The 27,789-nt window shown below is 38.1% G+C and overlaps 1 protein-coding gene across 1 annotated transcript in view; it reads right to left on the bottom strand.

The window, feature by feature from the left end:
* The window catches only part of RFTN1 (raftlin, lipid raft linker 1), a 98,909-nt gene that overhangs the window by 16,546 nt on the left and 54,574 nt on the right, over nucleotides 1-27,789 (bottom strand). The window contains exons 5-7 of the mRNA XM_050891298.1: nucleotides 15,103-15,517; nucleotides 10,825-11,028; nucleotides 1,615-1,730 (exon numbers count right to left, since the gene is read on the bottom strand). Coding sequence (XP_050747255.1) covers nucleotides 1,615-1,730; nucleotides 10,825-11,028; nucleotides 15,103-15,517 — 735 coding nt within the window. The remainder of the gene's footprint in view (nucleotides 1-1,614; nucleotides 1,731-10,824; nucleotides 11,029-15,102; nucleotides 15,518-27,789) is intronic.

The raw sequence follows: 27,789 nt of genomic DNA, 5'->3' as shown, positions 1-27,789 counted from the left end.
GCTGCATAAAGAATTACCTGAATTAGCTCCTTTTTGTTAGCTTTGCACCCGGCCCCAACTAGTGCCATTTGACAGTCCTTAGTTCTTATACTGGAAGAGATGGCAAACAGTCAATCCCTATTTACATGCCTCCCGTGATTTAGGAGACCTCTACCTCTTCCATTCCCTGTAACTCTTCTCTTTTCCAGGCTGCAAGGACACACCATGTAAAATCTTCCTAATATGGAAGCTGTCTGTATCATTGATCATCCTCACTGCTCTTCTCTGAACAACCACAGTGCTAACATAACCTTCTGAAATAAGGTGCTGTCAAACCACGGCTTATACAGTAGTATGTAGTTGTATATGCTTGCTGTTTCACCCTCTATTCCTTTCCTAACAGTTTTTAACATACGGTTAACATTAATGCTGCTTAATATTTGCCTCCTTGATCAGCACTGACCTAATGCACTCATGGAACCATCCGTCATTATCCCAAAACCTTGCTCCTGAGTGGCGACACCACAATTTGACCCTAAAAATGAACAAGAACTTACAGTCAAGTCTGTAACAACTGGAATAACATTAAATGTAATATAGGAATCGTTTGTTCAGATGCACATTAGCACAAGAAAAGCTGCCATTAATGCATTACACTGTTCTTCAAGAAGTTTCTAGCCATTATTATATGGCCATTTCTTGCTACACTACAAAGTCGTCATCTAATAACCAAACTCTTACTCCTAGTCTCCTGGAATTTTACACATTTAGTCTAGCATCTGTCCCATTTTCCCTTAATCCATCCTTTTGGCACGTGTGTGCCTTGCTTGTCTGTCTCAGGATTTTACACCATTTACAATATATGCCAAGTGAAAAGATCAGGTATTGCCCTTATAGATACATAACATCAATTTCTGGCAGACGAGGAATCAAATAAAACAAACAAAAAAAACTTCTAAGAGTTACGCAACGGTATCTTCCTATCCCCCATGATCTTTTTGCTTCAAGTCACAAAGAATTTTAAGCCCAGCTTTTCAAATACGTATCCGTGTATCAAATTTGCTGTGGAAGATCGGTACTGACTGATCTGATCTAAACAGTGTTTCTACTGATCTGAGTGTGCACTTGGATCTGTAAAAAGCCAATCTATGACACACACGGTTTGATTATAGGGACCTATCCGAATATACAGTTCTTTCAGCATATGAAGGACGTCAGACAGAAGCAAATGCAGTTATCTGTGCATTCCTACTGCAGCTAAGCCTACCTAAAGGGCCGCCTTCTTTAGAACTGTGATGCTACAGTGACTTGTGTGATCATGTTGCCCTGACAACCAGTGGAGATCCTCTTTACAGTTAATCTAGCAGACATCTGTATTTTGGGGAGAGACAGCCCTGAGTTTCATTGCTCAGCTGAGCTTCCTACCCCCCCAATAAAGCATGGAGATTATAAAAATCAAAAGTGCATCGTACAAACCTAGAGTGTGGTTAACTGGTGTTACTGTTATGTTGCATCCCTTTACCTCAGATGCCTGTCTGGTACTGTTGAAGCACAGATCAGTACGTGAGAATCTGCCTCACAGTTTTGGAGTGTTTTGATTTACAAAAAAAAATCAAAGAAAAACTGCACACATACCTTCAGGACAGTCCACTGCTCTACAACAATTGCATCATAGCTCTGCATGGTTTTACTGTCTTCCACAGTAACATCTTCAAAGAGAAATACTCCATCCATTGTCCCATGTAAAGAATCTGTCAAAACACAGGGTTATCTGTAAGCTTTATGGAAGACACCCCATGTGGAGTGAGGCATTTGAATTTATTAATAACAAATTCTTCCAAGGATGTTAATAAAAAGTGCATAGACCTTCCTCTGATAATCCACCTCTATTAAAAGAATGAGACTAATATCTCTAGCAGTTTTTAAGAGCAATCCTATTCTCTAATAGCAAACCTCACTGTTCACTCTCTTATTCCAGTTTGTCCTCAAAAAACAAAGCTCTCCCATTTTGAGCAGGCAAAATTAATTCAGTCCTCAGTTCAGCAGTACTACTCACCTACTTGAAGTTATACACACGCTTTAGGGGCTAAAGACTATGTATTCTGTCAACTTTTCAAGGGCTTTTGAAGGTACACTGATATTAATGACTATACCCATTCACTCAGACAAGTCAGAACCCTACATATGGATCAGCTATTGCAGTTACAGTGATCTACATGGACTAAGGATGATCTGGCATATCTGAACAGTGTGAAAGAAAAGATACATTCATAACTATTTAATCAATTTATGAAGGCATTTTGACCATCTGGCTTAGTGGCTCGCTACTCTCATTTGTATTCCCAGCACGTTCAGCCTTTTTTCAGACAACATATACTATTAAAGTTACTTGAGCAGCACTTTCTCCTTCAACTTAGCCATATATTCCATAATCAGCAATCACTCCCATATGCAAGAACTCAAGTTTTGTCAGCTCCATGACAGAACAGAATCAGAATAACTGAAAAAAAAGACTTACCTTTCTTTGCTACAATAAGCTAAATGATGAAGCAATAGAATTATATTTAGAAAAACTGTAAATAAGCAGTACTGTACGCTTTATGAACACAGAAAACTTCTCTCACATTTTCACAAAGCGTGTTTTTCAGCCTTTCTAGTTTAAATAATACATTTACCCTGTATGACTGATTATAAAGACCTTGCTCATCCCCTCCCCAAGTGTTGTATTTTGCATTATAGTTTCTTTACATTTTTAGGAAAACTATGTTCCTTGCACTGGTATGATATACGTTTTTGAAATGCAACCACACACGCCAAACCGACAGATTCCTGAACTGACAGGAGAGTCTTCTGGATAAGTCTGCTTAGCTGTTTCATCAGGTCCTTCTGCCTTCCCTGGTGGATGTTACGAGGTCAAGAAATGCCAGTGGGAAGGCACTGCTGCCTCCAAGGCAAAACATGTATCAAACTCAGAACCAATTTTCACAAAGGAGGCAGTGAAGAAGATTAAGAGGCTTCCTATCTCTTGCAGACACACTCTCAGTCAACAACTTCCGATGTCATTAGATGATCTAAATTCAATTTATTATCTGGAAATAATAAATCTGTTGTGGGGAAAGCCCCCAACAAACCAGACTCCTACAGTTGGAGGCTTATGCCTACAAACACACTGCAGCAAAGACTGCTGCTGCAGGTGTCAAGCATTTACACACCCCCTTTCTTCTATTTGCACAGTCCACTGCTCTCTCTTGCTGCAGTTTCAATCAAGTCATTAAGTTGTAGGTGAGCAGATGCAAATACTTGTATCTAAACTAACACAGCATTTTTTTTTTTTTTAGTTCAGTTGTGAAGGAAAAAAGTTGTAAACCACTTACTGGGGACTCTCCTTGGGATTCTGTTGGGAGACTCAAAGAAGTAGAAAAATACACTGCCTACTTTCACACTGTCTGTCTCCCCAGGCAGGTTTCCTGTAACTCTGTTTAGAATAAAGAGAGACGAAGACTCCTCACCACTACAGCAAGCCAATATTACACATTGCTCCAAGGAGGATGAGCTGGACTACAAAGCAGTAACTTCTGTCATCTGGAAAGATTTCTCATCCAAGTGAGGAGAACAGACATTTTTGTTGTGAAATAACAGGCCAGATCACTAAGTAGCTGGGTTACAGGTTAGAAAACATAGGGACAACAAGCATGCCACATACAAATGGGTACAAGATTTAATTATTGTATTTCATTCAGAAATGGCACTTTGTTAGACCCTACATTTCAAAGCAGGAACCAACTCAACTTCTGTGCAATATATCACATTCCAACACCCAAACTCATACCCAAGTCTATTTTAGGATGCATAATGTACAAATAACTCTTTAATTTTCCAAAGCAGGGATGACAGGACAGCACCTAAGGTTGAAAGCAGAAACCCATAGATACTAGACACAGACATCCAGATCTTGCCAGGAAGCTTTATACAGTGTCGATGTACTGCTCCTGTATCGTGAATTCTCCTAATGAAATTCAGTGTCGCACTGTTGGCACAACTGCAGCCTGAGCTTGCCCCACGCGTTTGACAGCTAATTAATAAGCGATCAAAACACAATCAGCATGCGTGTGTTTACACTCACTCGTAAATCATCCTTTATGTTTCACTCTGCTGCGCATTCCACTCATGCAGTTCACAGCTTCCACATATGTGAACATTATGGCACATATATAATGTTTTAGAAACTAATAGCTGAGCTTGTGAGACCCTACAGGCAGCAGATGAACTTGGCAGTGTTAGGTTTACAGTTGGACTCAATGATCTTAAAGGTCTTTTCCAACCTAAATGATTCTATGATCCTATAACTTCACTTCCTTGTTGGATGTACAATGATTACTGTTGAATGCTACATTCAGTCAATCCGAAGATCCATTAATTTTTTGGCCAGGAAAGAAACCTATAGAAAATGAGAAAATGAGAAAACTGGAAGGGGAAAAATTATGAGGGAGAGACAGCTGCTGCATACTGGTGTTTGTTCAACAGAGTGATGCTGGTGAAAAACTCTGTAAGAGAAACTGGTTGATGACACTCATTAAGATTTTCCCTCTTAACCATAACCAACCTCCTCTCTACCTGTCATGCCACAGTGTTTAAACTTTCATGCCATGAATGCATGTCTGCCAGTTCTCACACCTTGGCCATACATCTTCCCTTTTACAGGTCATCTACTACTCTTCCAGAGAAAAGGAGGCGGTAAAGGAAAGAATAATTGGATCATTAATTCCTTCGCATGTGAAGTATTTGGGATGCTGAGAATAATTGGGGGAAAGGAGAAAGCAGCAGAGAGCTAACGGGGTCTTATTTTGGAGAAAAGGCACACATAACCCATGCTGTGGTGTCAGGATCAGCAGGAATTTCAGGGAAACTCTTACACAGAGGTGTGGAAGGGCAAGGAGATGGACACATGCACTGAGTCTACCTGCAATACCTTTATCACACAGATGATCTAGCTCTAAGAGCAACTTAAGTCTACAGTCACATGTTCTAGAGCTGGCCCACTAGGTGAGATTCACATAATCTAACATTAGATATTTATGATATAGAGGTCTACAGCCGAGTTAGTCATCCAAAGCTCTCTTTACAATTGATGGAGAGAAATAACCATTATTTCATTCAGGACCCAGTTTCATAGAAACATAGAATAATTCAGGTGGATGGGGACCTTAGGAGGCCTCCAGTCCAATCTCCTGCCCAAAGCAGGTTGAATACAAGTGCAGACCAGATTGCTCAGGGCTTTATCTAGTTGTATCTTGAAAATCTCCAAGGATGGAGACTGCACAACTTCCTGGGCAGCCTCTTCCAGAGCATGACTGTTTTCATGATGAAAAAGTTTTTCTTTATATCCAACCAGGATGCCTCTTGTTTCAATTTATGTACATTTTTTCTCATCTTCCTAACATACACCTCAGTCAAGAGCCTGGATCCATCTTCTTGATAGTCACCTCATAGGCACTGCCAGGCACTGTTAGGTCCCCCAAAGCTGTCCCTTCTCCAGGTTGAACCAACCCAGCTCCTTCAGCCTTTCCTCACAGGATCGGTACTCCAGCCACTGACTATCTTGTTGGCCCTCTGCTAAACTAGCTCCAGTTTGTCAACATCTTCCTTGCCCCCTTTTGGGGGAGGGCCCAAAACTGGACACAGTATGTGGTCTAGATGCAATCTAATAAGCACCAAGTAGAGGGGGATAATCACTGTCTTATCTACTGGCTATATTTTTGTTGTTACAGCCTGGTACACTGTTGCCTTCTCTACTGCCAGGGCATACTGCTGGTTCATCTTCAGCTTGCTGCCTACTAACATTCCCCAGGACCTATTCAACAGAGCTGCTACCCAGCCAGGCAGTCCCCAGCCTGGATGAGTGAAAAGGCCTCTCCCTTCTCAGAGGCAGGACATTTGTCCTCATGGAATTTCAAAAAGCTCCTGCTGGCACGTTCTTCTGGACAGCAGCCCAGTTCTAAAGCACATTAACTGCACCCCTGAATATGGGATCATCTGCAAATTTGACAAAAGCAAGCCCCGTTGCCTCCTCTGCATCATTGATAAAGTTGTTAAATGCAACAGGTCCCAGGGTGGATCTCTGTGGTACTCGACTTGTTACTCCAGGTAAAGTGTGACCTATTAACCATGACACCCTGAGCCTAGCCATGCAACCAGTTTCTCACCTGTCTAGTTGTCCTCCCATCTAGGCTGCAGGGTCCTAACTTGGATAAAAAAATATTGTGGGAGCCACTGTCAAACTTCCTTGATGAATTCACCCAAAATGACATCTACTACTTTCTCTTCATCCACAAATCCAGTCATTTTATCATGGAAGACAATCAGTTTCAAGTCTTGATTTACTCTTGTTAAACCCACACTGACTGTTCCCAATCACTTTCTTCTCCTTCATGTGTCCAAAAATGTGTTCCAAGAGGACTTACTCAATGATTTACCCAGGAATGAAGTGAAGCTGACCACTCTGTAGGTCCCTGGATTGTCCTTTTGGCCTTTTTTTAAAGATGGGTGCAACCTTTGCCTTTCTCAAATGTTGGAAACCTCCCTTGATCTCCATGACCTTTCAAAAATGACTAAGAGTGGCCTTGTTACGACATCAGCCAGCTCTCCCAGCACCACTGGATGTAGACCATTTGGTCTTAGGAACTCAAGCAATCCCTGTCTTGATCTTCATCCACTGCTGCTAGTCCTGCACCTCCTTGAACCTTGCCTCTAAGCTCAGAGGCCTGGAAGACTGTGTCAGTGAAGACTAAGGCAAAGGAGGCACTGAGTATCTCAGTCTTATCTAGGTCTGCTGTCACTAAATCACCCACTCCAATCTACCTGATCTCTTTTACACATTTGATGTAGGATGCGGTGGATCACAACACAAATCCTGCTGACTACATTGGTCTAGGCCTAGATGTCCATTGATTATAATGGCACTTTTGGGTGACAACTCGTATGCAGATACCTGCAGGACAGATGCCTACATTTATTCAGCTAAATCTTACCTAACCTATCTACAAAGATCAGCCATCTAAAGCTTTAGATGGAGAGCTGGTCCTTCCAGTTTCCACTATTTCTCATGCAAGGGATTTCCTGATTCTGATGCAGTTGTATTCTCTTTTGGTAATCTCTTGTTTAACAAGATTTAGCTCCTGGAACTTAGCCTGCATTAAAAAGGTCTTTAGTAATTCCAAACATTAGTTCATCTGCAATAGGGCAGTAAGGAACGCCAATAAAACAAACCATTTTGACTTTGCTGTTTGTGGTATCATTTCCCAATCTCTACTCTTGAATTGACATAACTTCACTCTTCCTTAAAGAAAAGGCTCCGAACATAAAGGTTACAATCACTGTCCTTCCTCTGAAAATGTTCCATTACCACTGCATTTTTTATCAAGGTACCCTACTGTGCACAAAAAGCTATTTTCACTGGGTTGTATAAATATTTGATGTAGCTCAGTTGACAAAAAGCTATTTTGATGTTCTTGCTTCTGATTTACAAGAAGTATATGGGAAAGGATTTCTTACTTTACCATGACAGGTTTCCTAGCGGGCAACAATTTTTCCCCTGTTGTCTTTGAACTATAAATCCCCCTTATCTAGGAAACTAACCTTTAGGCTGCTGTTGCTCTCAATGAGGAAAACTAGCTATCTGTGGCTTTATGTGGCACGTGACCTGAATGTTGGCCTTTGCTTCATATTTATATTCCTCCCTCCTCCTCAGTATTTTCACCTTCAGTAAACACAGAGAAAATAATTCCATATGGATGATAAAAATCCCAGCCACTATAGCGGATAAGGTGACTATAATTGGCCAAATACATCACTGGTTCATCTTTGTCAGAGGCAGTGCGAATATAACAGAGACAATCAATCTGACCCTCTAAAAACCTGACTACTCTCCTCTTCCAAGCAACTCACATTTTGTTTCATTTACTTTGTCTTTAAGTACTGTCAATGTTTTCTGGTTGGCTGGCTGGCTTTTTCTAAGTTTGAAAGACAGGAAATTCACAGACAGAATGGTAAAACAAATATAAGAATGCCAGGCATTTAAAGACCTGCAGTTCAAAACAACTAAAGATGAGCAGGCTTATGATTACTCTGTTAAGGCATCAAAATATAACCTTAGCTTTGACTGTTCCTCCCTTCTCACTCTCACCTTCTCACACTGCTGATTGGAGACTTGCTGTTATAGGAAAGAAGGAGACCCCACCTGTTACATCCTTTCCATTTGCAATGGTATTAATCTGTAGCTTGCTGCTAGTCTCCACTTCTCACTAGAAGAGGGCAAGGGTGAAGTCCTATGATCACTTTAGATCACTAGGCAGGATCAGTTTACACCTGGGACTACAGGCTGAATAAGCAATGACATGAGTTGGATGAAAAACACCAGCAAGTAACTGAACTCCAAATTTAAATGACTGTTATTTGTCAACATAAGAACATTCAAGGACGAAACAAGCTGCTGTTTCTCACTTACTAGCAAAATCTGAATACCTTTAATATATGGAGTAACTCTGCATGGTTTACATATTGTAATTTGCAATTGTGTTATATTTCTGTTTATAATTATCTGGTACAACAAGCAAAAAGAAACAATTGTTATCAGTGAACTTTAAAACTCTTTTAAAGACTGATTATTAAACTGTTGGCAGAAGGAAGAAACAGATTTATGACTACTGACAATCTAGAAATCTTCACTTCATTGGGCATTCCAAGGACGAGGGGGAAAAGAAGACGACAATGACCCTGCTTTTAAGTCTAATAAGCAAAATAATGAATTTGTACTTCAAATTCATCATATATCTGAAAACCCCCAGAACAAAGAAATGTGATATAACCAATTAAAGAAAGTATGCTAATATTACCTTAATTTGGGAGAGACTTAATCAGTGAATAAGGAGACCAGCTATGAAGAGCTGGATAGGCTCATAAAAGACTAGAAAAAAGTAAGGAGCTGAGAAGCCCTCAGCCCCCTCTTTCTTCCCTCCTCTGTACCCTGGGTTGTTTCATACTGGTTGGCATATAAGTGAAAAAGCTGTTCCATTTCTCTACACCATAGGAAAATTTTAGGATTTAAATCATAAACATTTAACTGCAACTGATAGCAACTTACAGATGTTCTTAGCAAATGTTCTTCTAATACCATGGGCATGTTCACAGTGTTTTAACATAACTGTTCTAATTACTACATTTTTAGAAACCTTAACTGAGCTTTTTGACTTCTAAACCTGTTCTTCCTGTAACTGTAAAATGCTAATAAAAATGTTTATTAATTGTTCATCTTCAATCTCTAATCTAACTTAATCCTGAATCTGTCCACTTTTACATAATTTGTTGTCCTGTTTGCATTGAAACTTTATTGTCATCATTCAAGCCTACTTCATCTATGTCCGCAGGCAGTTATCCAGCACTCCTCACTCTGGTATCCAAGTACATGAACTTCCCCCAGGCCTCTGTTATGTAAATGAACTTTAGAAGTTTAAATAACAGAAAAATGCTGTGTTTAAAGCATTTTAGAGCGCACTGATAAGCAGTTTTTATTAAAGAAAACACTGAGCCTGATAGAGCCAATTAGGTTTGCCTCTATGAGTTGCAATTTATACACATAAAGTAAATGACCATTTGTTTTTAAGCAAGTTAACTAGCAATTACAAGGCTTTCCAGGAAGCTGTGTGAAAGCATTCCATCAGCTGAACTTTAGACCTTCCTTTTTTGCTACTTGCTTGCAAAATGAAAAATTAGGATTGCCTGTTAATTTCCTGATTGACTTTTACCAGAACCAACTCATATTACTGTGTTTTATCATGGGTCCTGGAACTCTGACCAGCAGCAAAATGGGAAGAAGATGCTCTGGAAGCAGTTCCCCTATAATCTGGAGGCACAAACCCACTAATCTTAGTAGCAGTGCCCAATCTGTGGGTTACCACATTCCTTTTGAAGAATGCAAAACAAACCAAAATTAGGTGAAAGATTCAGCCATAAGCACTTTAACCATGAAGTATACTAGTCACATAATTTTCCAGTAAAATTAATCTGACTGTAACTTCAACATTTTTACGTTCAAGTACTTCCCTTGGTTTGTTCTCGTTGTCCTTTGGTTACATCTCTCAGATCCCTACTATGCACCAAAGCCTTTCTTTGTACAGCAGGCTTGTCTTCAAAGCCATGGTGGCCACAAGTGTAGTACAGACTGGCTACAGTATTAAGCTGGACTCAGTGCCACATTTTCACAACGTGCAAAAATCTGTGTTTTAATCTTCTCGTCTTAAATTAAGACCAACATTTATCCATCACTCATAAGAACACACTAGCTAGGATGAAACAAACATAGAAGACAATTTCGTAAAACATTGTGCCATCAAGGTGGAAAGGGTCTCTGCAAGAACTGGGAGTAACTGACTACATGTTGGCCAGATGAAACTACAGCATCCTCACACTGACCTGCAATCAAACCCAGATGCATTGTATGTCTGGACAGCTAAGAGGAAAGCCACTCTTCCATTTATGTCATCTGCTTTACAATCTTGTTAGTTTAATTCTTTTTACTTGGTACTGTTTATTAACTCTGTATATTTCTGCAATTACAAGATCATCTCTAGTATGTTTATATAATACAATACACGATCTGTTTTCCTTATTCAAATACCAAAATATTTTCTGTGCTTTCATTCCATTTCACTGAAATAGGCTGATCTAAACCAAATCTGCCCCAAGTGTATATTAAAGCACCTCCCAAACGTCTTCTCTTCAAAGATAATGACATCTATTAGAGGAGAAAGGAAAATAATCACAGCATAAAGCTTTCTGAAATTTCCATACCATTTACCATTCCAAGGCTGAAGATGGCATTTACCAATGAGCCTCCTTTCCTGAAGTGATCTGTCATGTGCTCCAGCCAATTTGCTTCTAAGCTGTTGACAGTCTGCCCATTCCTGGAGATCCTCATAGGGATAGTCACTGTGTAATACTGGCTGCATCTTTGTGGGGTTTTTGGCTTGTTGAAGAGAATGAAGATCTCTGCTTCTACCAAAAAGTAAAAAATGGAGTAATGCAACAACCATTTCATGATAAAATAATGTATAACCAACCCACTGTTTGCCCTTGCCTGATTACACTGTGCAACTGCAAAAAATATTTTGGGATATGATTCTCTCCTTAATACGTTTCTGCAGTGTCCAACACAGTAGGGTCGCAAAACCCAATACAAGATTTTGATTGCTGTTACAATATTTGTTACTAATTATGGATTCACTGTTGATAATAAAACATTTAAATACAGTAATACCTGAGTACTAATGGACAACCCCCCTACTGGAGTTTATCAGTGTAAACCAAGATAGGAAAACATGCTCCACAAACTGTTTTAAGTCCTGTAGCAGCCACAAAATCACTAAGAATTAATGCACAGAGTACCTTTATTTTTCTACCGAGTGAACTGTTAAAAGAGCTGTGACACTGAAGACAGTTAAATACAAAATCTTACTGCAAATTTAGGAGAAATAGCATTCTGTAGATCATGGCCATTGAACTAAAGTATTAAATAACTTGGTTTTGATAATACAATGGCATGGAACCAGCAAGTTGTAGTCTCATCTGAAGAAAATGCAATGAAACATTACTGTAGAGACTATGCTAGCTGGTTAGTTGATTTACTCTGGGTCTGAGCCAAGGTGAAACATTAACACAACAGTAAATGAATTTTGAAAATGGAATTGTGAAGGGTCTTACAAATGAGAACGTTTTCTAGACTCTGCTCCATATCTCCTCTAGTATATCGTAGGAGCAGTTAATGTAGGCTTACCATCACAAAAAAGTCACTGTTGACCGCAAAGGTGAGCTTTCACAGCCCTAAAATCGGAAGCAAGTTTAAGTGCAGATACACATTGCAAATTCTCAGAAGGTTACAACCATCAATAGAATTACTGAAAAATAATTTTGGACGTTAATATTTTACTTATTAATGTGCACGGAAATCAGTGGTAAAATTTCTATTGACTTCCAAATGTCAAAAATTCTCCCAAAATAAATTAATATAAAAGGTAAAGACATTATATGAAATTCATTCATTCAATAAGCTCCTCTTGTTTCCAAGTTGTTATATTCTAATCTCAAGTATTAAAGTAAAGAAAGAGATGTCAAGAGCAATGTTAAGATTGCTCTCTAACAAACGTCACTGAGCAAGAAGTAGTGTGTAAATTGAAAAAGGTATTAGAAGGGAGATGCTCAGAGACAGGCTGGCAGCACTTGAAGAAGACAGCAGGAAGCTCACGATATAACCAAGCATGAAAAAGAGACCTAATAATCTCAGACATGAACCACGATTCAAATAGAGTAGAAAGGAATAAATTGTTAACATGAGTCCTCTTGCTGTTTACCACTTGTTTAGAAAGAATAAAATTATGATAATCCTAACCCAGAAGAGCATACACAGAAAACTTCTATGATTGTTTTGATTCTGACCCCCAAAACAGACTGATGTTGGAAATGGAGATCTCTTTGGTGTATATGAAGACATTATATTAAAAATAGCAAATCATGGAACTGGAAAACTATAGGAAGATGATAGTTTGGATTTGACACAACATGCATTTAAAATGTGTGGGAGTCTTTCAGTGGTTGATTTGGTTTGTCACCATTATTGAGTGTATAGTACACCAATCCTAACCACCGTTCAAGTCACTATTGACAATAGTTTTCACCAGTGAGTCTGACTGCTCAAGCATGGACAAAGACACCTTCCGTTTGGTTCTAGGTAACACAGCACTTTTGGACATACCGCTGGAGTATCTGTGCCTTGTTCAGAGGCAAATAATTTTCAACACTGCTTTGAAGAGCCCTTTAATAAAAGGGAAAGTGAATGAGCACTACAAAATATTCAGACAAAAAAATGAAGCAGCATAAAAATAAAACTTCAATAGTATAAAACCTAAAATAAAGAACAAAATTAAAATTCCATGAATAGCAAGAATTTTTTTTTTTTTTTTTTTGAAGTTTTATGTAGGGAAGACAGAGTTCAAGAGTGGTAACTTCCTATGGAATAAGTAGGCTAACTGGAAAAAAAAACCCAACACCTGATGCTTTATGATCTTAATGTTCCCAAGGAAGGATGGAGAACTGGTGCCAAAGACTGAAATACATTTTCCATGGGAGGAAAAGGGAGTGCTGTAATAACAAAAATTCATACAAGAGTAATAAAGAAATCAGCAATGTTGTACAGGCAATCGATTTGGGAAAATCCTACTATAGGTGAACTGTCACATAAAACTGCCTTCTCAGACCTTCAGTCTTGGAAAGTATTTGCATAACTTAACAATTAAAAAAACTGTATGAGAAATAAAAAAAGCCAAAAAGCACTCAGAGAACAAAAGATAAATAAGGAAACTAAAGGCATTTTTAAAATAAAACCTCTTATCTGGCAAATCAGCAGCTGTAATAAAATCCTGGGGTGTCACAAACAGATATAAGTTGGGAAGATTGGAGGTGATCAGCTTCACATTACACAGAAATATTAAGAACATGGTTACTTGTAGCAAAAGATTTCCACTGTTCAGTATGGGGAAGAATAGCATCAAAAAGATGATTAAACTTGTTGGTTAACTCTCTCAAAGACAGTGTATGTAAAAAGAGAAAGAACTGGTCTGATTAGACTTGGAGATAACTAATTTAGAACTATAAAACTAAGAGAGGTTTTATAATGTGTAAGATTCTAGTGTCAACCAGAACAAATTATTCAAATAATAGCTACGCTTTGACCAAATCTGGCTGCCTCCTTGCCCAACAAAAATTGAACAAAGTATGGTGAAAGGTTACTAGAATGTGATCCAAATCTGATGGCAAAAAGCTAATTACACCAAAATGCAACGGAAACCAAGACAATAGTCCAAAGAGGGTACAATGCAAAGTCATTCTCAGTCCTACATACAAAATCCTCAAAGGGGTAGGATTGTTTGACTGAATCTGTGTAAGACATAAAGAATAGGGATAAATGAAAGTCAAGGACAGTCCCAGGTGAAAGGAATGTAGATGGAATTTCCTTACGTAGATTTGAAGCTTATAAGGAAAGTAAGCAAAGCGATAAGAGAAATGAGCGTACACAGTGTTTTCTAGGATTTAAGCAAATATAGGAAAGAAAAATATTTTGAGGTTTAAACTGGAAATCAGGCAAGAATATTTTTTTCTGATGACTTTTCATTTTCTAAATTACTGTGGTCTACATCCTATTTTGAACTACCATTCCCGCTACTGAAGTAATGTCTGAGCAACAAATACCTTAAGGAGGGCATTTTGAGACCTCAGCTGAGATTTTTGTTTTTTGATGGCATAAAATGACATTTAAAAGTGGAAAGCAGACCTGAGGAGAAATATGTCAAAGAAATGAAAGAAAGAAAACTGGTATATGAAGAATAATCTTAGAAAAATATGAGAATTGGAAGGCAAATTATTAGCAGCATCAATTCCAAGAGGACCTTTATTATGAATTAGCACACATGAGCCATTAACAAAGTAACTGCTGCTTTCCAGTAATTACAATTCTGACTGTAGCATTGACCCCAGACTAACTATAGCATACTAGGAGACTTCACAGTCCAGATCACATATATTCCTGCTGTTCCTGATGCAGTTTAATTTCAGCTATCTGTTCACCTGCTACAAAGGGGCTAACTGTGATAAGGCTTTGTGACTTACTCCTTCTATTGCTGCAAAACCTTGTCAAGCAGATTAGCAGGACTTTGTATTCAAATTGGACAAAAAGGATACAAAGATCAAGAGCTCTCAGGGTATCACAACAAATACAAAAAAGAACCAATTCAGCTGAACAGCAGACAAAAATAAGTCTTTACACTCAGGCATACAAACGGGCCATAACAAAGTTGCACCCGCTTATATCATCTCTTCATTTGCCATCTGACTTAGCTCAGTTGTTGTGAACTGTGTAACCATGCTGAAATCAGGTTAAGTGGCTCGTTTGGTACATCTTTTCTTTGCTATTACAGTGGTAAGGTCCTCCCCGCATCCCCACCCCCCAAAAGAGCTGGGAACATAATTGAGGCAATTTTAACTTGGCTTTTATGTATGAGAGGTCACTACAATACTTACTGCCAGTAAGTGGTTTTAAGCATGGTGCTGGTGTTTCATTCTCTGCAAGTCCATTTGGCTTGTCTGCTGTTTCTCTTACACTTGGGTTCGCATGTTCTTCGTTTCCCTTCGCAGACTTGAGATTCAGCTCTTCAGTAGCCTGTCCTTCACCTCTCCAGCCCTCCCTGGATGTGGCACATTGGTCAGCACTTTCCTCACTCGGTGCTGGAGTATTACATCCATTAATACCATCTATTTTCTCGCCATCCGGTGAAGCATGATCCTCAGGGTAATTTGAAACGTTTTTATTATCTCTTGATTGCACAGAGTTGTTACTGGCGGGTGTCAGGGAGGTGCTGACAAGACAGTTCTTTTGGGAATGGTACTGAGGTATAATTCCAACAAATTTCAAGCCTTGACTTGCAGCATCTTGAATCTACAAGTTGAAGAAGATTAAATTTTGAACTGTCAAGCTGTCTTAGCTAAATAGAAATACAGAAAATAATACCCTTCAAGGCAGCTAGCATGTCATTTTGCTACTTTTGTCCACTACCACAAGAAATTGTCATGTTACATTTACATAAAAAGTTACATTCTAGAGAAGCAGAATGAAGTTCCCTAAACCATCTGAAATACTGTGAAAGTGGAGGAAAAAAAGAAAAGGGGGGAAAAAAAAAAGAGAGAAAATGCCTACATATTTCTTCATAAGGGATAAAGTATCTGTTTGTAAAGTTTATTTATGCTAAATTACCAGAAGTGGTATTACTCACAAAAAGTTTTAGTATCAACCTTATGAAGTCAGGGACTTAATATTATACCTTCTGCTGTATTAGGTGTGTGATTATGACATTTATGCAAGGAAAAGGTTATTAATTCTCTCTGTTATATGCATCATTATAACAACAGTTGTTGTGTGTCCTATTTTGGATTGAAACACAAATGGCAAACTTCCACATAATGAGTACATAAAAGCAAAGCTATTTTAATACATCACTTTTGGGAAGATACAAAACTCAAAATAGATAAAGGCATTGCGAGATGAGCTAAGAAGAAGAAGAAAAATGGAAACTAAGGGGCGCTATTATCAATCCTTTACACTTTAGGTAAAGGAGGAAAATGAAGGAATCGAATCACAAAAGATCCCAAGAAAAAAGCATTGGGCTAGTACTAATAACAATTAGATAAAGCTGGAATCAACTAAGGAAGGTTTGAGACGAAGCAGAAAGAGAAATCTCTTTTAGGCAGACTCAGCACTACCGATGCACCGTTCATTTGAGTCACCAGTCTCACACTCCTCAAACCCAGGAGAAGCTGCAGTGAGAGCCAGACTTCTGTGAAAACATATGAGTGTCTGCTGATTCATTTATCAAAATCACCCACCGAAAAGGAAAGGTTTCCATGTAATGTATACTCTTCATATAATATAAAGTTTAAACACACGTAAATATTTAAAAAAGAAATGCCTTGAGAATGGAGAAATAATTTTACTTTCTCTGCATACCATGTAATTCCAGAGAGTTAAAGTGCCTTAATTATTCTCCGAGGCTCAATTTAGTATGAACTTATGTGAAACAGTTCAGGCCTTTTGTTTCAATAGCAAGTAAAGAGGAAGAATTTTATACAATTTTTTTTTTTTTTAATTTATTTAAGAGGAAGCACATTTCTGCATCTTCCCTACGCAGAATTTATTTTTTTTTAAATGAATCATCTACTTCCTGGTAACGTGTTACTGTTCTGAACACACAAACCTACAGATGATACCTGATCAACAACAAGAACTTCCTCTTTCAAACCACTATTATATTTCCCATATTAAATTAACTCTTGATTTCGTGATCCCAGGAACTTAAACAGAGCTCTCCAGGAAACAAGGCAATGGTCTTCACAGGTGTTTAGCCTGGTGAACACGGGATGCTGACTTAACTAAAGCTCATTGCTAAAGAGGACAATAACCTCCAAATAAAAATACTACTAACAGTATCCTGATCAAGTGAATATCTGTCTACAAAGAAAGTTAGCATGTAACTAGCTTGCTCAGAAAGGTTTAAGTGAATGTCAATGATAGACGCATTCATAATATGCTTAATGATCCTGACTCCCTGTTGTAACTTTACAAATACATTTTTATACAGTCAATGATAGAGTTGCAAATTCAGTTCCTCTCTTATCACTAATCTACAAACAGGTTGCAGGGCAGCTAATTATAGAAATTTAACTAGTATGCAACTGTTAAGAGTTTGAGGACAGTACATATGTAGTAATTTTATTGGTCCTGGTCAATAAAGACTGCTTGTCAATCTATACCAGACCCTCCCACGCTGTGATGTGGGTGAGAACAGCTTTTACAGCTATTGTAGCAATGTTTTACAGTCTTGGCTCACTCAAAAAAAAATGTGTTTGTTCTACGAAATACCTGATGCTGAGGTTTTTCTTTTGAGGCTCTTGTTCTCAGAATGGAAATAGGAGGAACTAAGGACTGAATGATAGTCTAAGCCGTATTAGCCTAATAGTTTAGCAGACAGATTGGAAAAAGAGACTGTATCTTCAAGGCCCTTTCCTAACAAGTTAATTGGCAGTATACAGAATACAAAATCTTATTTAAACCTATATTTCAAATTTTCCCAATTACATAAGGGAGAACCAAGCATCTCATTATTTTCAATAAAGCTAATTTAGCAGGAAATGTTACATCAACAGTGCAATGTAAGCTGCAGAACAGCAAAGTGATGTATCAGCAGACGCAAAGTCTTTCCTTCCAACTTTCCACAAAACCATGAAGAGGTTAGCTCTCATCATAAATAAAGTATAAGGCCTGAACATTTTCAAACTACAATTTGATTTTTCAGCATCCTGTTGAGAGCTTAAATAGTACAAAATTTTAGTGCCTTCACAGCCAGAATTAATTATGCCGTCCAGTATACATTCACATTTCCTGTTTCCTGTATTTGAAATATTGAATATTTGAATTATGAAAAACAAAACCCCAGACTTAAACAAGCTCAAACCTCAGTACCCAGACAGGTTGTGCCCAGGATCCACAGAGGGCAGAAGGGCTGTTTCTACCAGCCACCTGTGGTTTTTGGACCCTTTGAGGCATCCTGCGCTGGTACACACAGACAGATATGTCCGTTCCAGCCTTTTGGGAAAATATCTTAGCAGATGCGGTGCTGGGAATCAGTAAGAGGGCAACGCATGGCAGAAAGCAGGGGTAAAGCTGAACTGAATGGGAAGAACATGATGCTACTCTGACAGGGTCACCCAGAACATATTCCAGATCAGATAAATACCACAATTACTTGTCTCTATGTGCCAGTTTAGAGTACTAACAAAGAGTACTAACAAAGGTCCTTGTCATACTACGTTGTATGACTAAATGAGAGGAAAAAGCATAAAAAGCAGAACAACTGCATTTCCACCACTTACCACATCAGAAAAAAAGCTAGATTAAAAATGCCCTTACATTAGGTGATCCATACTAATTTCAATTGCTTTAGTGACCTTTTTTGTATTTTAAATATGCTACATACTTGCTCTTTACATCTTGGGAAATTTTTAAAAGGGAAATTCCAACAAAATTTAAAAAAAAAATTCCTTGGTTCTTTCCCCAGATAGGAACTGAAACATTTTTATTGCCTCAAAGTGCTGCTTGGATGATATTAACCACAAATACAAGAACAGGTCTCCATCACAAAAGATGTTACTGTTCAACAACAGAAGCAGAACTTAACTCATTTATTTCCATCTGGATAAACCCCTAAGTGGGTACATCCAAATTCGTTTATAACTGGCTTGCAACAAATTGGATTTACGCCAGTTTAAAAATAGAACCTGCTTAAAGAAGGGGTGAAATTTCATGTGTACAGAGGGCCGAGGCAGTTAAAGAATTTAATGTCCTCTCTATAATTTGCTTCATTAGAAACCTGGCATTTTCCCTGAGGGGAAAAAATGACAGATTTAGCCTTTGCTATCTGTGAAATAACTATCAGATCTCCCACTAACTCTAGCAGGAATAGGAACAAGCACTGTGTCCAACCCTGATGTCACTACCTTAACTGAATTTTAGCTGGGGCACTCGTGTAAACATTCTTAACATTTGTGAAGTGTTATTGTTTATTTCAGAACTGACTGACCACTATTTTTATACCGCATTTGGAAAAAATGAACTGTCAGCAGCACAAAGCGGTGTCACTAAACATTATGTTGATGTAGCAAATTTATGTCCCATCTTTTTAAATACTTCTGTTTCTCTTGAAGGCTCCCTACCTAATTAGAAAATGGCTGACAGTCTAATTTAAAGATCTGTAAAACCACACCTGGCAACAGTATGGCTGAATGATGAAAATCCTCTTTTCTGGAAACTACTTGTTTTTAAACTATAGGCCTCACAACCATGAAAGACGTGCAGAGATTGCAGGTTGAAAGCTCATTTTGAACAGTCACATACAGGTTTTCTTTTCAAATCTATTTAGAATAAAGACACTTGGCAAGTTCATTGTACAGTCCACATATTGTTTGTGATTCTGCGTTTCTTCTTGCATTATCAGCTCCATAATAATCTCCTATTCATAGCGAGCATGATGGTACTACTTATAAATACAGAAGCTCAAGGATATAGATCCCAAGCTGAACAGAATCATATACTTTTGTCAGCTTCCGTAGTTGCTTACAGGGAGATTCTGTACATTTCTCCCATGGGATGGCACACAGCAAATCAAACACTTCCCGCAAGCTCACGATAGTATTCCACCCACATCAATAAACATGGGAAATAATGCACAGCAATTTAATAATGAGGATCTCCTTCTTGGATAAGGATTTTCAAATGATTTAATAAGACAAGTGTTAGGAATTTCTCTTCACTCTTGTATGCCAGGAGCTGGACATTTTTGGGATGCATCCAGAGGAAAAGCAGCTTTACTAATGTCATCAGGGCACTCCAGTTTACAGCAGTCCTAAATGGTCTCAAGGCTTACACTTCCTGATGATCTGGAACAAAACGCCTTCAAAACCTAGGCATTAGGACTGAACATTTCATTAATAGGTTTGCTATATGGTTCATGATATAACAAAGTACTGAAAGAATGTCGTAGCAACCCAGGAAAAAGGACTGCTGCTAATATAAAAACAAACAACAGAAACAATTTAGGAAGGGCACACATAGCAAAAATGTGCTTGGAGAAAGGACAACATTCTCTAGGAGCAACAAACTGATTTTCCAATGGTCAGATGCATTTAGTTAGCTCTGCAGTGAACTAAGGGAAAGACTGCTACTTCATCCTACTGATGGCCAAACATATGGCCTTTGAAACAATAGCTGGTTAATTTTGCTCAGAGCTATCTATTTAAACCAAGCATAAACTGTCTTAGCCAATAAAAGAAATGCTTGTCTGTCTGTCTGTTTATTTGGTTGTTGTTTTTAAAAGAACAATGTTAGAGGCATTAGATCTCATAATGTGCACCAGAAACAAGATCACTGTATTTTTCTACCTTCTTTTTAGGATTCAAGCAAATCTCCTTTGACAACAGACGCAGCACCAGGGATCTTCATGCAAAGAACATGACTTTGTGGTTTGAGGAGAACGCTATGTACTGCATGCCAGGAGCTGGAACTGGATGTTCAAGACTACAGTCTTCCAACTATGTCCTCCTTCATTAATATTTAGTAGTACATGTTTCATCACAAATACTGCACATCCCCCTTCTAGTTTGTTCATTTCTGAAAACAGATGTTTAAAATTAAGACAGGCTTTTAGTTTGCCTCTGGTATTTTCTGTAGGTCTCACAACATGCTCCTTCCTGAGAAGACAGCGACAGTCATCAAGAGTTTACTGCTTATTTTAAAACCAACTAAGCTTAGCTAATGTTCTGAAGGAGGAGTTTAGTTCTTTCTAAACGACTCAAAACTTTTGTGACTTCAGCGTTTTTGCATCTCTAATACTATGTTACAAAAAAAGATAATTCTACTAATCAAACAGCAAAGCAGCAACTGCTGGTCATTTCTCCGTCCTGTTACTCTGAAACTCTGTTTCACTACTTGCAGATTTCCAAACCATGCAACGTTTCTGACTAGGATGCTCTGTCATTTAAGCCTGTACTTCCTATGCATTTTTAACCTTTTCCAGTTTACACTCACCAATTCTGAATTTGAGATAGATAGTTCACGTTCATATAAATGTAAGTAAATATAAATGTGGCTTTTAGAAAGTCAAATCCCAGTCTGCGTTCAGGCTTTCAAATTACCAAGTATTTTCACTGTCAATTACATCAAAATAGGCCATCAGGGATAAAACACCAGAGGGATGGCTTGCAAAATGTTACCGTAATCCCAAACCACAGAGTCATCCTCCTTTAAGTAGTGTTGTTGACAGTGTTATATTGATACTTCCAATGAAAACCTTGACCAGAATTTTACTGTTCGGGAACTTTAGATAAGACTATTAGAATGAAGTTGACAGATCCAAGAGAAGATAACAGAGTCTAAAAACAAACCCAAAAGCTAGAAACTAATCAGTTTCTTGAAGAAACAGATGTACGCTGCCTTTCCATCTTTGCAGTACACAGCCCATTCAACAGCATCATTGACTTGACACTTTAAGCGCTTGTTGCATTTGTGGTAGAGCGTAACGAGGCACTGAACAGGGAAAAGAAAGCAAGCTTTGCAGTTTTATGCTCACTGGTAGTAGCCTCTGCAAAAGGAAACTGAAAGCTACAAACAGAACAGGGAGAAATGTAGTGAAGCAAGTAGCTACTGCAACTCACTGCTATGCTGAATAAAACAGAATATAGGCTCTTAAGACAGTGCTACCAAGAGATATTAAGTTACAGCAACTATATGTCTCCTGCTACTGGAGCTAAGGCAGGGACGAGAGTAACAACTCGAAATTCCTCTTCAGCTTGCATTAGCTGTACATTCATTCCTGAGAACAATATAACCATACTACCACATGTAGTGCAGCGTGGTGCAAGTACACTTGTTCCTTTCAGCATATCTCACTAGATGACAGCTCTTGAAACCACACTGTCTCATCCTCTGTGATCTTGGGTGCGATGATTCTTCTCAAATTATTCTCATTTTAGCACCTGTTCCTTCACAGAGTTGGCAAAGGGTGAAGATTGTTGGACACAGGCTACAAGGGTTCAGTGACTGCAGTACCTGCCCGAAAGCAGGTAGCATACCTGCATCCTCCCATCCTTGCCCTAAACTCTGAAAAGAAATCCTGAATTTATCCACGTCATTTAAGATTTGTTCCCTAAAAATTGTTTTGGGCCTGGGATAAACTGCTACAGAGCAGCCAGCTATGCTCACTCAACACAAATACTTGATATACATTGTCAAAAAAAAAGTCTGTAGAAACTGTCCTAAGCGCTTCCTCTACGGAACAGGCATTTTCAAAATGCAGACCATGTCCTGTGTATGAATCTTCTGAGAGAAACTCCTACGCTAACGGGTGAACAAGGTGAGCAAGGGGAAAATTAAGATTTATAGAGATGGATGGTTGAGTGTTGTATCTAACAACCGTTTTAGCTGTATGAACACAATTCAGTGTTCTTTGTAGAACATGAGAAAACAGTCACTTATTTGTGATCAACTAGCACTAATGCGATTCAAAACTGGGACACTGGTTTAGTCCACCTCTGTTCTAACCAAGGAAAACAAAAAACCAAAAGGTTCAGGACAACAGGAATATATAAAAAATTAAGACTTCAGTCTCAAACTTACAGCCTTTACATTTAATTTGCAGGGAACACTTTCTTTTATCTTTATATAAACCAAAGAGTGTTTCTTTAAAATCACATTGTTTCATCAAGCCATCTGTTACTCATAGCCAAAATTACAATTTGAACAATTTGCCCATATTTTATTTTAGCACAGTATAAAATATTATCATACTTATTGTTATTTTTAAAAAAGTTATTTTTCCCCACCAGACAGAAGCAGGATCATTAAAAACATCAACTACATACTTTATAATATCTATTTTTATCTTGGTCAAGAGGATGACTCTGAAAGCTGCTGGGGGCAAAGGATTATAAAAGCACAACCAGGCTCCTGGGAGAGTCCTGAAAATAGTTTTGCAATGTTCATGGAAGATATATATCAACACCACTCTTACAAGGCTTAGTCAAAAGAACACAAGTTGAAAGAAGCTTAACCAGGAACAGATGTTTCCCTTCACACCAGGCTGTTTAAAATACAGTATATGCTATTTTTTACCATCTCTTGTTATATATACACTTACAAAATGTTAACAAAATGCACTTTAATAAATATTATCACAGGAGACAAACAGCTGAACCATTGATGTTGAGTTTCAACTTCTGCTTCATGACCATATCTACTTCTAAGATCCAAATACTTAAAAATAAAATAGGCGCTCTGTTTGCACTGAAAACATGCAGAAAACAAAGCAGTCAGCTAAGTGCTCAGCAATGGTTTTCATTACAATGTGCTAAAGAAATAAATGTTGTATTGTTCTTTTGCAAATACCCTGGAGAGTGAAGGTTTTGAGGTGGGATTTTTTGGGTTTGTTTTAAGGATGGAAAGGATTTTAGAAGAGGTTGAAATCACATCTAGATAAGTAATCCTAGGTAATAAACAGTACTCTAGAGGGGTCATTTTCTAGCCACAGAAGTAAATTTGAACTGCTTATTCATTTGAAGAACAATCCTCTGCGCAATATTAAAGACTCAATTTTTCCCCTCTTCTTTTACTACCACCTGCTCTGACTGTATACCCCACAGGAAGTTTCTGAACAGGCCAGCTGAAACATACCTAAAGTAAAGAATAATGCTGAGGATTATAATAACCATCTAAAGTACCCTGGCACCAACAGAGCAATGAGAGACTTCACAGAAGAGATCCTTGTAAGACTGCAGCAACAGAGTCAAGAAATCCACCAACAGTCTCGTGCTCTTCAGGACACATAACCTGCATCTCTTTGTTCCTTCTAAAAAAAGAGATCTCAATACAAAGATTAAGAGATGAAGAATAAGAAATGACAAACAAAAAGAGACAAGAATGTGAGAAATACTGGAACAGCTATATAAAAAACAGTATTTTTCTTAGTGATTATAAATAAAAGTTAAAAAATTACAAAATTAGTAATTTTCACATTCATTTTTTCTAGGAAATTGCAGACTTTTGTCTTCTCATTTGCTTGTCATACTGTTACAAACACAAATAATTATATATATAAAAAGTACATATTATTATGGACAAATTTGTCCTATGACACATTTCTCGTCTTCCACATCTTCTTGCTGTTTCATAGTTAGATGCTGAAGAGAGTTTTAAAACTCAGAAGTTGAGAGTTCAAAATCATTTAATATCGCTTTCACACACTATATGGATATGTGAAGTCCGTTGTTTTGATCATATAAGACAAACATTCATTCTGATGTGAGTAAATATGTAGGAAATAAGTGAGGAGCCAAGTCTGGGCTGAATCACTCCCTTGACTAAGAACATCTACGGAAAAGACTTTAAAAGCTCTTGAGAATTCATATAGGCATTCAGTTTTTATTTTAGAGGAGAAACAAAACTCCTCCTAAATACTCCAACCCTGTTTCTACCTAGCCACTTAAAAGAAGCTGGAGAATTAACCTGTCTTTTAACAGCAATACTAATACAAAAATTCTTCACCAATTAGAGCCATAACACAGATGACTCTCCAGAAAACAATGTGCATGAACTAAGACAGCAGTTATCTTGATAACACCAAAACAGCTATAGATGAACGGAGGGAAAAAACAAGAGAGCAGGAAAAAGAGTATCTCGGTAGTTTGATAAAAACATCAGCATGGAGAAACATGCAGTGAGACTGACCTGTGGTTGTTTGGGGCATGTAGCAGTTCGTTATCCAACCAGTCAGCCAGCCTCCTGCCTGCCGCTCCCTCCAAAGGAGCAAGGGCAGATAACGGGCAGGAGGATCGAACTCCTCCAAGAAATGTCTTGCCTTTCAGGAGTACACTGAGTAAGTTCAACTACAGTTTAAACTTGTTGGTAGTAATGGGTATTAATTTCCAGTGCAGAAACTAACGCTTGAAACGTACTAATTCCTCATGCCAGTTCTATTCCTGATAACATTTTCTTTTTTAAAAGACATTTAGAAAAATTCCAGTAAATACCAGTTGATACCATACATTCCATAAAACTGGCAAGAGGGCTCAAATACAGTTGATCCTTTCAGCAATGTAGGATCTGAGTTCTTCATACAAGTGTTAGTATTGCATAGCCTTTCTTTCAAAATAGTCCAATTCCCTATGCAACTTGCCTTTGTACCAAGGAGAATTGGTGGTCACTGTTTCAGATGCCAACTCTAGAACAAGTACATGGGTGTCAGCGTCTTTGCAATGTGTTTTGTTGGCATATTCCTCTCTGGGGTCCCACTTGCTTAAGTCTGAGAGGTACCACCACTTCCTTGGCCCAGCAATGCTATTACTAGAAAATACATGTCAACAAACTTATGGGCAAAGTCACTACATCTGCAGGAGTCAAGATTATTTCTAGGGTACTTTGGACTACAGAAGTTGTTCAGAGGACCACTTAAGAGAGTGACATGTTACTGGCAGCTTTTGAGCTAGTGCTGGTGATGGCATTTGTATGCTCACTGAACTTCATCAAGACTATGAACAGAGGGAACAGCAATGAGCAGATTTGACAAACACGGTCTCATACGGCAGATTTCATCGCAAGATAAGCATTACATAGGTGTTTCAAGATGGCAGTTGTGTTCCAAGCTCAACTGGTTCACTTCTGAAAATGCAAAACCAATTATTCATCTGTATAGCCTTAGGTTTGTTGGAAGAAATTACACTCATTTCTGAGTCAAGCAAGGACAGACGAGCAGGAAGAGGTCCTTGTCTAGTCAAAAACACAAAAGGAAGATGCCTGCGTTTGGATTTCAGTTAAGCTGCAGCATTTTTAAACCATGCTTTGCTGTGCTTATCATACTTCCCCAGGGAAGGATAATGAGTCCACAGGGACAAGAAATATGAACTCTGCAATGGGGTCAAATGGAAAAAAAGTTAACATACAAGAATTCCTTCTGACAGAGCATTATTAGCAGGCAACCAAGGATACAAAGATGTGCTTCCTAAATTTTAAAAAGTCAGAACTGGGAAGAAATGGTACAGAAACCATCCTCCATTTCCTAACCTTTCACCAACACCGCAAAGATGTGAACATAGAGGTAAAACCTTCTGCCTGTTACAGTTCTTCTAGAGCATGTAACTCAGATTGATGTGGAAAACAAAGGTCATGAGAAACATATTTGGCATTCATATATGACTATGTATCCAAAATAACTCTTTTCTTGGGATGTCAACCTAGCTTCTCCTCTCCTTACTTGTCTCAGCAGATTCAGGAGAACACTCTCAGATGAAAAAAACTGTAACAGGATACACAGAAATAAAGAGCAACTAAGGAAGTAATTAAAGGCTACCCTATTTTACATGAGACACAAAAATATTACAAAATACGGTATCTTAGAAGTAACATCTCCAACTTGCAACAACTTCAGAATGATCTGAGCCACAGTGATCAGAAGTTCAGAAGTTTGCTCATTAAAAAGCAGATGAGCAAATCTTTAATCTCTGTTTTGCCTGAGAGCTAGAGACAGGAGTGCTAACGCCAATACAGCAGTAAAGTACATACATGACAATTAAGTTACTTCTTTCATTGTCCAGGAATTACATGACAAAGACACCATGGGACTGTTTGAGTTCTTTAGAACAGGCTGAGCCGCACTAGGTCCACATTGATATGAAAGAACAAACAGAACATGGTGATGTCAACATGATTTTAAGGTATAAGAAGATTGTATCCTATGCAACATTATGTCCCAACACTTAACTGTCCCATGGCTCTTACCACGATCGGAAACTGCAGTGGTGGCAAAAACGTACAGAAGAGAGTAGAGAATTGGGACAGAGTCCTGAAGCACAGAAGGATCTCAGCAACAGAACACAGGTTTGACCAGAGAGTCTTCTTTGGCATTTCTTAAATGTTTTATAGTCAACATTGTACTGAGGCACTTTGTTTCAGTGAGCGAGAAGCATTCTCCAGGTGAAATAACTTCCTTGTTTCTACTTCATTACTCTCAAACATTTATATGGAGTTATAGGAGAAGAAAAAAGATACTACCTATGCTGTATGCCATTGCAAAATTGTTTTGTGTTTGCCAGGAGCAAGCAGTTAATATTCAATCTGACATACATTTTCAATGCAACAAAAAGTCAATTGAGAAAAGAAGTTATTAAAATTGTATCTTTGTTCAAACTCCATGTAAACCATACTTGCTCAGCAGTGCATAATAAAATTAATAAAATTAATTTTCTCAGGATAGAGGAATTTTTTCTAGTAAATTCACAGTTGGAGAAAAATTTGACTTGTTATTTTGTCTTGAAAATATGGGTACTCTGTTTGGTATCTTTTTTTTTAAATATAGTAATTTGCAATGCAGTAAGATGGTAAACCTGTGCTAAAAGCCTGTGTTATGAAAAGCTCTGTGATCAAGGATTTGCCTATTCAATTACAACACTCTATTAACTTCAATTGTATTTCACAGTTTGAGAAGAATTATAGGGTTGTTCTTTTTTGACAGCAAGCAATTGCCCTCTCCAACAGATTTTTGTTACTACTTTCTTTGAAGAACGTCCTTTATTTTTCATTTATTTTGTTTGTAAACATCTGTTTTATATGCCCTT

This window comes from Gymnogyps californianus, chromosome 2 (genome assembly GCF_018139145.2).
Source record: "Gymnogyps californianus isolate 813 chromosome 2, ASM1813914v2, whole genome shotgun sequence".
Lineage (NCBI taxonomy): Eukaryota > Metazoa > Chordata > Aves > Accipitriformes > Cathartidae > Gymnogyps > Gymnogyps californianus.
This window is presented reverse-complemented; position numbering and strand designations above follow the sequence as displayed.